At 46.5% G+C, this 14,185-nt stretch overlaps 1 protein-coding gene across 4 annotated transcripts in view; it reads right to left on the reverse strand.

The window, feature by feature from the left end:
- Positions 1–14,185, reverse strand: part of TBX5 (T-box transcription factor 5) — a 46,752-nt gene that overhangs the window by 13,951 nt on the left and 18,616 nt on the right. For all 4 annotated transcript variants that reach the window (XM_064466387.1, XM_064466388.1, XM_064466389.1 and 1 more), the window contains exon 7: positions 7,964–8,055. In XM_064466387.1, the coding sequence (XP_064322457.1) occupies positions 7,964–8,055 (92 nt within the window). The remainder of the gene's footprint in view (positions 1–7,963; positions 8,056–14,185) is intronic.

Raw genomic sequence — 14,185 nt, forward strand, 5'->3', positions numbered from 1 at the left:
GTATCAGATTCTTTTTTCTTTTTCAGGGCCTAAAAGTCACTATTGCCAAAATAGCTGGTCATAATCCCGTGCCACAGTTTAATGGAATGAAAGGTTTTGTTCACCACTGGCACAAAATGACTGGTGCGTCCAGAAATTTTGCTGTCCAAAAAAATTGCAGTGAAGTAAGGAGGGGAAAAAAGTGTTAAAGTCTGACTTATGCTGGCAATATAGGAAATTGTCCACACAGCAAGGAAGAGACTTTTGTTCCTGGGCCAGAATGTGAGTTACAGTTTTACATGGGGCTGTTAATGGATTACATTTTTTTTACATTAAAAATTGTAAAATTAGAATTAAAAAAAAGTTGGTTGGGGAAAGAATTTACAAGGAAGGAAGCTGTCATTGGTCTATTTAAAGTCTGTTGGAGGCTAATGATGAATATTCAGTTACTGTAGCGGGTCTATTACAATAGCAGAGGGGGACTGGGAGGAAGCGGGGACCCACATGGAGGAAGGTGCTGTACAGTCTCTGCACCATCAGGCTTCCAGCTGAAGGGCCACCAGGAGAGAATATTACTTTGATTTTCATTAGAGCTTGGGGGAAGAAATCAGGGACGAGGTCCAACTCTATAGCGAAGGCGCTCCATCCTGAAGTCTGGACTCCATTCTTAACTCCCACCTGGCTAGATGTTTCCCAGACCCATAGGAGTGGACACCAGCTCTTCATTGCTGTTTCCTAATAGCACACACATTCCTCTTTAGAGTTCATCATATAACTCCAACCCTACAGATCAGGCCTTACAAGTGGATCCTTCCTGCGTTTGTGAGTGCTTCCATCAAACTCAGGCCTCTGCCAGGTGCCATTAGCAAACTTGGTCCCGTTTTCACATCTCATGACATCTTCCCTCTCCCCTGGCCAAACAATGCCCTCACCATGACAAATTTAGGGGCTCTGTAAGACCACTTATGCCACAAATTCATATCTAGCAAAGGATTCAAAGGAGCAAATTCAAGAAGGTTTTGTAATCTCAGAGCTGGAAACCCTGTTGGTCTCTGCAAACTAATAAAAAGTGTGGAAAAATTATAAATACAGACCTTCACAGAGCAGTCCACTTTCTTGCTTATCACTACACTGTAAGAGAGTAATAATTTTCAATGTATTTACATGTGCAGACTTGAAGATTCCTGAGGTACCAGCCAATGCTTAGTAAATGCAGCTGCCAGACAAAAAACTTGTTAAAAATCTCTTTTAAGATCCACGGTTTCTAACCAGGAAGCACCAAAGCATCCAACTCCTACTGGCCCTAAGTAAATTATTTTAGAAGATACTTCTGATATTTCTACTACAAAGCCTTATATACCAAGGCTCTCCAGAGCTGCTGTAGCTCATGGTAACAAGGCTTCAAAAGACCTATTAAATGTCAGGCCCTGAGGGTCATACTGATGCCTGTTCAAGGTCAAGATGAGGCATGATACAGCAGAGGATTTCCCTGTGGTTAGCTGCTGCCATGTTCTTCCAGCATTCTCTGAAACCCCCGAGCCAGGCAATGTCTAGATCTTGTTCATGATGGCAATTCCTAGCCTAAAGCCTGACCAAAGGTATATCAGTGGCCAAACACGGTGTTTCCCCTCCACTCTTTCCAAATTGCCAGGTTTTAACTCCTCCTTGGCCAGTCACTCTGAAAGGACAAATGTTTGCTGTCCTATCAGTCCTGTCCCCTCCACCTACCCAGTGCCCGTGGATACAGAGGTGCAGAATCAAACCCCAGTTCCAGATGTGCAAATATAACTCAAAGGTATTTGGGTTTATATTTCCCAGGCCACCAATTGCTGTCCTTCCTGTTGAGACTCTAGAGTGGGAAATAAATGGAAGACAGCCATAACAGATACAGAAAGAGGAAGAGAAAAAAAGTGACTGGAATTAATATACCATCTCGCAGGAAAAAAATAACCCAGAAAATGATTGTTAATGTGCATTCATTTCAGCTTATTTCCAGCATATTGAAATAAAATTGAACCACTCTCAAGAGTGGAGAGTCTAAAGTGGATAATGCACCAGGAAAGGACTCAGTGGGAGAAGAACTCCTGAGTACTTCCTTCAGTCTTATCTCAGATGAAATATGAGCTCTCCCTGCATGGGGACTGCAGGCCAGCCCCACAGAAAATAACACCCTATACTGGATGCCTAGTAATACAAGTCAAAATGTCCACTGAGAAATACAGGAGGCTGTTCACTGCAGCATGCTCTGCCAGCATATCAAATGTCCTGATCTTCTTGCCAGAATGGGAAGAGGTCAGATAACCCTGGTTTGGGTGCATGCATGGCATGTTAACCACCAGTGCTCCTAATACTCATCTGAGCGCTGCAGCCCGAAGAGATCACTGCAACAAACCTGAGAACCAGCAGTGAAAAGAACCACCTAGACATCCAGAGCTATCATTATCAGGCAAATAAAAAGATAGACTCCCACAGAGAAATACTGTTGTGCTTGTTGGAGTAAGAGCAACATGAGCGGAGATGGAGAATGGATGTCGGCCAACAGAGACAGCACCAGCATCCAGTCATGTTGGGCTGAGCTTCTGTAGGTCGGGCCCTGCTGGACAGATCCCCCAAAGAAGGGGCAACGGAGGAAATCACAGCTACCCAGTGTTTCTTGAGCTGACTTTCTCATTTTAAAAGAGGTTTCCACTGGGGCTTTGACCAGGAAACTTTCCTCAAGGACATTTGCTGGAGGAAAGCCTCATCTCTCCAACAGATGTTATAACTCTAAGTCTCACACTGAAAAGGTTTCAGACAGCATGTGGCTCTTGGGATATTTCAGTGGCGAACATGGGAGATGAAAGTGGATGTAAATACACAATGAGAAGATGCGAGCAGAGTGAGGTCATTTACAGTGGACCAAGATCTACTTGCATTAGTCAGACCGATGCCTATCAGTCCAACATGTTGTCAGCATGCCAGGGTAGACAACCCTTTTGGAGCCCAGAGGCTCATTCATTTATTCTACTGACACCCCAAAATGCACTGTCTTCTCCATTATGCCAGCTCTGAATCATGGTACAGATTTTAGATGTTTTGTGTTCAGCCCAGCTTCTGTTCTCAGTTACACCAGGCAATCTTTGGAATAATTCCTTTGGAGCCAGGATGATTACCGTGGATTAATGCCAAAGGCAGCAAACTACAGCTCATGATCTTTGATGGAGAAAACATATACATAATGTCGAAATACACTGCCACTCTTCTTTGTCAAGTGGATCATTCTGGATCTTTGTCTCGCTTTGAAAGGGCCCATGATACCCATCAAGGGAGCTAAGAGCCACCCTTTCACGTAATCATTGTTCCTCTCAAAAGCTTTCCCAATAAGAAGCTTCAAGGACTAAATTGCATTAATTTGAACGAACAGTAACTAGGGTCTGAGACTTCCAGAAGCCCTTCAGCACCCATAATAACCACTGAAGACAATGGGAGTTGCAGATGATCAGGAAAAACTGGTTAAAGGGCTTAACAGAATTACTCTTTTACAGTTCTCTAGCCCCAGACCCACAAACATTTCTCCCCTGCTGTCTTTTGGCAGTCACAGACTAAAAAATAAAAGCTATGACTTGCATGCAACCCCCCAAGTCACCCAATAACTATGGTTTATTAGTACGGCTCCATTGACTCTCATGCATGGGGAATTTTAAGGGCAAAGCCCAATACTGGCATCTGCAATACAGATCTCATCATCCCTCTGCATAAGCTTCACCCTCTGCAGATTTCTGCTGCGTGTTTTGCTCTTGCTCTCCACATCAAATTCCTCTTGGCACAAGTGGAAGTTCTAAGCAGAGACAAAAGGAATTTTTACAGTACAGAGGGGCAAGAGATCCAAAAGGAATACTTTGCCTAAAATTCCCAGCATCACAACTACATAATTTCTACCTGATTTATGTTTTTCAATTGCAGCATGACCACAGGATACAGATGCAGTATAACTCACATCCCTCTACACATTTTCCTCTAGTTTCCTCCCTTTTTTTTTTTAATCAAGGAAATAACAAATTTTATTTCATGCTCAAAAACTTGAAAACTTTAAAAAACCTTTTCTCCCAGAGCACTCATCCTGCCAAAGAAACTGCTAAAGTGGTCCCGTGTGTCTCAGGAAAGAAAGCCAATGGAGGGAAAATGAACATGTATCAGAAGTCTGTGTTCACTGGAATCTGAATCTCTCTGGAGCTCATGGCTATTCTTTTTGAATGAAATCATCTGCTGCTGAAAGTCTTTAATATCACTACTGAATTAAGTTTCCTACCTGGACAGCTTATTAACTTTTTCTTCTGGGAAATAGGAGGAGAAAAACCAACTCAGAGGCCTTGTGTAGGAGAAAGCCACAGAGAGGGATGGACTTGCAGAGACATCCCCATCCACCCTGCAAAGCTCCTGTCCCCGGAGGCCACTCAGGCCAACGCGCTGCTTGTGCTTGGCCAGAGCATACGGAGGCAAGCAGAGATGGAGGGAGAGTCCTCAACAAGGCACATGAGACCTCGCTCTGAGCTCACTTTTGGCACTGGAAATGGTCTTTCTTCCCTGCCTCATCTTCCTTCCTCTCAGTCACAACCATTTGCCAAGGGTAGGTGTTCAAGGGGAGAATCATCAGGCCAAGTCTCCACTGGCACCTAGACCTAATGCTACCTCACCCCACTGCAAGACTTGCTCTGAGGTGAGTGAAATCATTTTCAACCCAGCACACTGGTCTCCCTGCCATGCTCTGACAGCCAAAGGTGCAAAGGACACCACCAGAGCGGGCCAGGTGGCAATTCTTTCTATGAGGATGGGCTTTATCTCATGTAATTTTAGCTATTCAAAAGGCAGGCGCCTACTCTAAGCCAATCATTCAGACTCTGCAGGTGAGCCAGGCAGTGGGGAGGGCTCCCCACCCACCCTGCTAGCCATGGGCTGCGCTCTCAAAGGAAAGCAGCTTTGCTCTGCGGAAGCGCCCACCAAGCTCTGCTTTGTGCAGAGGGAGCCTAGACACCAGCCCAGCCTGGGGACACCGCTTCTAGACCGCATCTTCAGCCACCGCACACTTACTCCCATCTGATCCAAGCCCCACGCAACAAGTTAGGAGATGAAGGTTTAGTGCTGGAAGCACATCTTCACCAGGGCTCAGGCCGCCAAGGCTGCTCCGAGGCACTGCAGGTGCAGGGGGATGAGCAGAGAGACATGCTTTGGCCGCAGCTGGGGCCAGCTTTCCCCAAAAATGGGATGCCGAAGCCAGCTCGCGCACCCGGCTGGGTCAGCGCTGCCTCTCAGCCTTGCCTGCTGGGGTGTGCTTCTCCCACCCAGGGCTGCTTTCAGCTAGGAGATGCCCCTCTGCAACAGCCCTACGCAGGGAATTAAGAAATATTTGAGATTAAAATAAAGAAAACATAGAGGTGGCGAGGCTTTCCTCAGCATGACAAATTCATTCCTCCCATGGCTATAGCCCCTAATGAGATGATCAGTGACCTGATGAATGTCAGGTCACCAGTTTCTGGTACAAAAGGCTGTGCACCGTTTTAAAAAAGTGTGCTTTTTCCAGCTACTTTTTTTCTATAAGGAAGGAATAGCACTAAAAATACGTCCCACCATATTCTCCAAGGGCATAAAAAGACATCACTCCCATAAAGCCGAGATAGACTTACTTATACGTGCCAGCTGGGGAGTGGGTCTGTCACTGGGAAACAATTTCGCTACCTATGCACACACACACTTATTTATATATTAAAATATATTTAATTATATTTTAATATAGATTTGTATGTTAAGCCTATCTAAATCTACAAAGGTAGGTCATACTTCTCTAACATACTCAATCCTGAATGGCTCTTTATCTTATACGTGCAGTTTGGGGTTTTTATATATCGTTTATTTTACATATGTTTTCATAGTTATATAATTTTTTATATATTCAGATATATATAAAAAACCACAAAGGTGGGTGCATATTTGTCTAATATTTTCAACCTTGAATGGGTCTTTATTTTACTATAATAATCTTATCCTGCTTTCCCTTAAGAAATTACATCTTTGTAAAGGTCCGTACGGTCATTTCTATGCTATCAGTACAGAGAAGTTATTAAGGAAGTGAGCATCAGAAGTTATCCTGAAAAGACAACGCTGTGGATTTTAACCCTTTCGACCCTGCCAGCTCTAAGTCAGTGTATTTATATATTCCAAGTGTTTCTGTTCACTGTCTCATCGACTATGGCCGCAGGCCCGCATATAAAATGCCAAGCAATTTTTAGCACAAGCTCAGCATGGCTAGATGCCATGCTCTTCATATGGCATGAAGCCCTTCTAATAGTCTTCACTGTTTTACCTCCTCCCCCCCTGCTCCAGGAAAACCCACGATGAATGTAAACCTTCAAATCTTTCCATTGACTGTAATGAAAGGGTAGTTTAGCAGCAAAAATGTGCGGGGTACATCGTTACTCAAGTTCCAGTAGAGGTTGGGAGGCTGGCACGGAGGGAGGCGGGGAAAAGCTATTTCAAGTGGTAGTGCACCCGTAAATAAATAAATATTGACATATTATGCCAGGATCTGTGCTGTCATTGGAAAGGGCAGGCAGGGAACACAGGGCACATTCAGAAGACCACAGAGATTATTTAGATTGAGTAAGTGTTATATTTTTTTTATATATGTGTGTGTATATATATGCTTTTCTGGGTCTGAGCCTGAAAATGTTTGTACACAGACATACATTTGCCCGTTTGAGCAGGGTTACGGGTGTAAGCGCTTGCAAGGATTACAGGCATTATTTGTTACCCGCCGGCGTGACTTGCACGTCTATGGAGAGCCATGCTCAGGTCACCAGCTACGGCAACCAGAAGAGACTCCTGCATCTGCAGCAGCATCTGCACTCCAGGCTGCAGTGACCACCTACAGGTGGCTCCCGGGCGGGTGGCGGAGAGACCCCTCCCAGCAGAAGGTCACAACGCAGGTCCCTACAGCCCTCCACTGAGAGCCAGCTCTGCTGGGCCCAAAGAATAAGGGATCTGAGTCACTCCTGCCCTCCTGGATGGAAAATGCTATATTGAGCACCTACATCTGTCTTAGGTATAATCATGGGTATGGCACTGTTCCTGCAAAACATTTGCACCAGGAAGCGACTTGACACATGGATGAAGTTCCAAGTAAAGTGAGAGGCATGAAGTTAATTACCAGCAGGACCTGACATTTAGAAAAGGACTTTAAACAGCGTTTAGGCTTGATTTTCAGCTTAAGTACTTACATCCAAAACTGAGATTCAAAAAGACCTCTTCAGCCGCCTGGGCCTGAAGATCCCAATATTTTCTAATACCTTCCTTCTTCAACCTGAAACCACCACACCTATGCCTTTGCTCTGCACATCCAGAGCCAACCAGGCAAACAATCCCCTCCTGCCAAAGACCCTCCGAAAGCCAGAAACCAGCACAACACAGGTCTCTACACCAAGATCTCCAGAGGCATCTGGAGCACGCTTAGCAAACCTGCTCCCTGAACAAGGCTGTGAGCTTTGTCTTTAAAGTACTGCCACCTGGGGAAAAAAAAATAACCAACAGCTTTTCTGCAGTAGCCTGATGACCAGAGCTTCTGAAAGCTAGTCCAAGCCTTTTGTTGCTTTAAACAGGTTTAAGCCCACATGCGGCCGCAGAGACATCTGTTTAGCACAAAGACAGAGGTTGTTGTGGATAGGGACATGTCAGAAAGAAATACAAGGTCCCTGCAGCCAAAAGGACAACCCACAGTGAGATCCTGCCTCTGTAACCCAGCAGTTAAGGCATTGACCTTGGGGTGGGAAGTCCTGCATTTTGGCCCCACGTCCTGGTGATATTTCAACAGCTTGATGTAAAATGCGTAAGCAGGTGCCAGAGAAGGGATTGCCACTAAGTCCTGGCTTAGCTCCAGCCACAAGTGACATGCAAAGCAAAGCCCAGGCGGCTCTCACGGTCCTGAGCGGGTCCCCACGACGGAGGCAAGCATTACCTCTGCATCCTGGACATCCTGTGGAGCTCCATGTCATCGCTGCCGCGGAAACCTTTCGCAAAGGGGTTGTTCTCAATCTTTAACTGGGTGATCTGAAAGGGAGGAAATGCAATGGGTTCATCGCAAGTCCAAGGCATGGCCTGGGAGAGAGGGGATATTTTTTATTAAACCCAAGCCAACAGGGATATGGGGGGGAAACACAGCTTTCTGAAACTCAAGTCATCCTTCAGCTCAGGCACTGACCACTCCAGATGGGCCTTCCTCTAGATCTCTCCACTGGAGAAATATCTCCTTTCAACAACCTCTCGCCTCTCTCAGGCTTGTCCCATAACTAACACGTGGGACTACACACACACACACAAATTTCTTTCTGGAGGAAATCTACTTTCTTAGAGTTACTTACTTTCTTTTTCCTGTTGGGACAGAAAGGGCTGCACCGGCCAGAGGGCCAGGGATGGAAGTCATATTGTCTGAACAAATCCCACTGACACCAACAAATATTTGCTCATCAAAGTCCAGCCATGATGAAAACCTTACCCCTCAGACCCTGGATCCTCTCACTCAGACCGATAAGGCTCACGCCTTCTGTATTTCCTACCTGCTAAACCCCAGGTGTTCTGCATCTGAAATCCTTCCCTCACCAGCCACCCGCCTGTAAGCGCTGCATGGACTAACTTACCTAAGGTACTTGGAGGACAACTCCACCACTGACCATCGTGCCCTGGAGGAACCTTTGTCTCCCCATTAATTCTAGAAGGAATTAAGAGGGACTAGTTCGCTCGCTTAGTTGGTTACCTTCGGCCTCAAAAGTTTGCTGGGATGAATCCCCCTCAGACTCCTAACTTTGGTCCTCTTACAACATCAAAGTTAAACACTCAAAGCAGCTGCTGTACAGAACATACCCTTAGCCAGAGCAACTGTGTGGCTCAGAGAGGTGCAACCCTCTCCTCCACATACCTCTCCTGAGGGCTTAGGGGAGTAGGTTTTCTCAAGCCAGGGGTTGTCATTTAAGCAAATGTTAACTGTGGACCTGCAACACCCTCAAATGCCCAGGTGATCTTGTACAAATTCACTCTGCCATGCCGAATTTAATGCAAATGCTTTGGTGTCTTTGCAGAGCAAGCCTGAGTCTGGATCAGCTGTGATCTAGATGCAGTGCCCTAATATTCAGGCAGAAGAGGCGATAGTTCCCCTTCTCTCTCGCCACCACTGCCTGGCAGTCCGAGCCCCCAGCCAGGAGTCAGGAGAGCCACCTGAATTTGCCCAGGAGGAGAGACAACCCTGTGTTTGCTGTGGGAGGAACTTCACGCGCCCACCGCATTTTATGGAAACACTGTCCTTCCTTCCTATTGAAAGTTGGCCAACGGGAAGGAAAGAGATCAAGATTAATGGTGGGAGAACAGAGAGAGGTTCATGTTCACCAAGTCAAGCACGCACAACTGGAGCCACCTCTTTGCCAAAATTCAAAGAGAAAAATCTGGCTCAGCTAGTGTCAATAGCAAACCCCGCCAGGTGTCTGCACGACCAGATTATTTTGCTATTTTCTTGTCTCATAGCATATTTTTTTTCCAAAGGCCATTTGTTTATTTGTCATTTTTGCCTAATTCAGCCCCAAATCTCACACAAAGACCCCATCACCCCTACGCTTGTCCCATGGGGCATTCCTATTAAATCAGGACCTAACTTAATACGCAAACAGGGCATTGTGCTTTTTTTGTCACACGTTTCAGGTTTCAAAGAGAAGGGAGAACAAACAATCTGTTTGGTCCAATTTGCCATTTGAGCCATTCTGTAGTGGTAAAATGGGGGCAAGTTTTATAATTAAAAGCCCTGAATGATTAGACAACCACCTGTGCATATTGCAAAGAAACTGCCCACCAGTTTCCACCGGCGAGGTGGTGGCACTGCTATAATGAATAATAGGCATTATTCAACTTTTTGAATGTTTCTATGCAATTTGCATTCTGAAGCACACTAAATGTACGAGTTGTCCTCACTTGCTGAACCCAATGGCAATATTTGCTTGCATAAGCGAGGTCCTTTACTGAGTAAGGATTTACAGTATTGGCACTAGCACACAAATGTACAAGGGCCGGATTCATCCCAACCTAACCGAAGGCATTTTAACCAAGGTGCCTGCACTGGGAACCTCATCTCCCAGCGTTCCTGCTGGAATCAATGGAGGGAGATGGGAACTGCCAGAGGGCACTGGGGCTCTGAGGTGGGTAGCGTTGCATTCACAGGTCCCCCAATGCCCTCCGTTCACCAGAGAAGGAGCCATCAGCATGCTAGCCCCTAATTTAAGGACCTCAGATGAATGCCCTGTTTGATGAATCAAGCCTTTAATCACCCACAAAATGTTGGACAAAATATCGTATGGGACCTCACCTTGCAAATACATAGCTTTATGAGTAGAGAAGTCCCCTAAACCTCATTAGGAAGACTCGTACAAGCAAAGGTATTAACATATGTGTTGGTGGTAGAAAGCCCCAAGTGAAACATGGCTCACTTCAGCCTCCTTAAAATTAGAGATCTGCTAGATTAAAGGCATCTAGAAACCAGGGACTAGAGAAGGTTTCAAATTAGGTCTCAGCTCTCTGGTGTACCCTTCAGATGGATTTCAGCAGGAACTTTCAGAGCAAAGTTTCCCTAGAGGTTAAGTCATGGCATCAGCCCTAGCACTGAGCCAGGAGAGTCCAAGCCAGATTTAAGAAAACCGTACACAACAAAACAGAAAATAGAGAAAAAGCTGCTGAATCCCTGCTTTAGAAAACAACCTGTGGAAGTTATTTTGTTTGGCCAGCTTTTGTCTGACTTACAAACTATTTCAGGGGTGGAAAAGCAAACAAATGGGTGGAAATAACCTCCTTCTGCATCAACTTTGCCATAACGAAACTCGGTTTAATTGACTGTAACTCTTGGGGGGGGGGGGGGGGAGAAGTGCTGTCAGAAAGTCAAATCACAATCACATCATGAAAAATAAAAAAAATACAACGTCCTGCAAGGTCATTAAGACAGAATGCCCAGGGCTAGATTATATAGCACAGATTCAATAAAACTGTAGGGCTTTGGTTATGTATTTGTTACTGAAAGAAACTGATGGCAAAGTTTGCTTCTGCCCACTGATTCCTAGAGCTGCTGCAGACCCTTCTGAGACAAGAGCTTTCCAGGGTGAAGCCTTCCAGATTTACACTTTTCAGGGCTTGTCTGACCTAAGGGTTCATCTTCACTTTAACGGGAAGCGACAGTTCCCAATGAAATCTCAGCACCGCTCCTCTGCAGTCCTTTCTCTGGGCTAACTGACCACAAAGCACTTCTGCTGAGACATTTCCAATGGCATCTTTAGCTTTGCATCCAGTTAGGTTGAAGAAAGACACTTTACTATTTTTTTTTATTGCACAGCCCTGTATTTATATAGGTACACGTGTCTACAGGTTCATGCATCAATACTGTTATGGCCAGGGTCAAAACTACTGCTTAGTATCACTTTTTGTCAAGCACTTGCCATAATAAGATTTTTCTCAATTGCTTCTAACTTTACAAAACTTTGTTAATGCTGAAATGTTCCACACCAGATATATGTCCTGGGCTCCTTTTTATTTACCTATTTTACTACCAATCAGTCCCACTTTTTTTGAGCACTTCAGCTAAGGGAAAACACACCGCCCTGACCCTCTTGGGCTTTTGTGTCCTAAAGGCTGGGCATTTTGGAAAAGGGGCTTCATGTGTCTGCAAGGGGGGATCCTTCATTTCTGAGCTCTTTTCTTGTGAAAATCTGCCCCACTTGGACAACTTAAAAGCCTGAGTGGGGAAAAAAAATCACCATTCAGGTCACCCCATTCAGTGATGAAGAGGTTGGGGTGATTAACCTTGAGCTGAGCACGCAGGGACCTCCCTGGGCCTCCCCATGCTGTGGGGATACATGCTGTCCCTGCTCTGCAGGTGACCGTGATCCTGCTCAGCGTGGCAGAGGTGGGCCAGGAGCACCCCTGCCACTGCTGTAGCTGGCTGTGCTGGGAGCAACTGGGAGGCTGGGCTTCAGGCTTGAAAGCACAGAGCCTTTTTCTTTTGCACTCTCACGTACCCCAGGTGGAAACCAAGTCAGCGTGAAGGAGGAAGCCAAACCAGAGCAGTGGGAAAGAAAGAAACAGATGAAGACAAGGTGCCTGCTGAGGCTACATACATCTGGCTGGGCCCAGCAGAGGAGCTGGATGGGGAGCGGGAACTTGGAGCCCAAGTTAAAGGCCAGGGGAAGGGGGGGCTGCTGGCAGCGGGGAGAAGATGCCGAACCCAGAAGCCAGTGAAGGAAATGGGAGGGACTGAAAGCCAGTGGCTGGTTGGAGGTACTGGTGTGAGACAGAGGGGCTCATTGAAGAGGCTGTTGGCTGAACTGGGAGACAAGAACGGAGGATGAGAAGAGACAGACTTTGCACAGTGTTGGGTGGGGGGAAGGAGGAGGTTCAGGAGGCGGGATTGAGGCTGGGGAGAGATAGGGTGTCTTTGCAGAGCTTGGGGAGGGAGGTCTGGATTGAGGACTGAAAGGGGCCGGGGGCTCAGGGCTGGCTGAACACCCTGTCCCGGGGCTGGCAGGGAGGCAGGGAAAAGACTGAGGACAAAGGGGCAGAGGGAGACAGGCCTGGTTCAGACACAGGCTGTGAAGGACACAAGACCTCTTGAAGGAAACACTCGCCCACCAAAGCCTGGGAGAGGACTAAGCATTTGAGAGTAGAGATGCGAGAAGGCCCAGAGAGGGTCAGTGAAAGGAGAAGAGCTCCCTGCAGTCCCCGAACGACCGAGGACTGCACAGAAGCCACCAGTCCTGGTGATGAAGAGGAGATACATGGTCTCGCTTAGCCCCAGGGAGCCCTACCTCGCGCAGTGCTTGGGGGACCCCCCTTTGGAAAGGAGCCTGCCCTGAGCAAGGACAGAGGCTGCCCCTTCTTGGTGGGAAGACACAGGGCCAATGGCCCCAGGCTGGCAGGGAGAGTTTGGGGGACACAGCCCTGCAGGACTGCTCTGGGGGACTGGCCCAGGTCCAGTCTCTGCACAGGGGCGCTCCATGGGATGCTAGCCACACATTGGTGGCCTCTGCTGAAATGATGGAGATGGCTACCTGCAACCAAAGACAAGGAGAACTGAGCTCTCAGGGAAAAACATCCCAAGTTCAAGGACCTGTCTGCTTCCAGCAGCAGCTACCCCTACACAGACCTGCTAGATGCCTCGACAGAGTGGCAAAAGGCCACATGCTCGGAGGAGAGCCGCAAAGTCAGCTCTCCAAAATTTGGCAGGGTAGAACACCGGTTGATTTGGCCAACTTAACAGCGCTCTTTTAATGCAGGGGTCTTTTCTGGGGTTGGGATGAACCTTTCTATTCAGAAAACCCTCCCAGCATGTGTGTCTGTGCCCACTGGCTCTCTGGGAGAGCACCAGATTAGTCTTCAGCCAAGCCCTTCCCTGGCTCTCCACATCTCTACGGTGCACGTAGCATTTCTGGGTGCCTATAGCATCCCATCTGGGGCTGGTGTTTCCTTAAAAGAATATGGGCTACCAAGAATTGTTAAACAACTTAGACAAAAAAATATCAGCATAAAACTGGATATCCTGAGGGGGAAAAACTAATATAAAGCCCAAGTCCAGCTAACAGGGAAAGTAGGTTGTAAAAATTAATGAGAATAATTGTTGTGAATTCTTGCTTTTGAAAGAACCCTCGTGAGGGCAGAACCTTAATTATTTCTGTCTATTAGGGTTCATTTCCTGGTCCTAAGCAGAGAGCTAGTACCTAATAAATATGAGCTAGTAGCACAATGATTTAAGCTACAGCAAAATGGTACTTAACTGTAGGGGAAGTTAATATCTGGGAATCAGCCTGATTGCAAGCACCCATTGTGTAAATGGCAAGGAAATGAAATGTGCATGTGACCTATTTTAACACCTCAATATTTCTGGGGCATTTTTTCAGGGTTGCAGAGAGGGGGGAGGTGGTCAACTGAGCTGCTGACAACTGCACTGAAAACTTTACCAAAAATTTTCTTCATAGCTTAAGCCTCCTTTTGGGGAGTAGGGCTGGGAAAGGGGGGATCCCAATGTGCTTAAATACCTTTTCAGGCTGTCTAAAATATCAGGGGAAATAAGCACAAGCCGTACATTGGGATTGCAGCTGTGCTATTGAAATACATTGACAGATCTGAAATCGGGCAGGTATTTCTATAAGCTGTGTAAGCA

The sequence above is a fragment of the Phalacrocorax carbo genome, chromosome 15, assembly GCF_963921805.1.
Source record: "Phalacrocorax carbo chromosome 15, bPhaCar2.1, whole genome shotgun sequence".
NCBI lineage: Eukaryota > Metazoa > Chordata > Aves > Suliformes > Phalacrocoracidae > Phalacrocorax > Phalacrocorax carbo.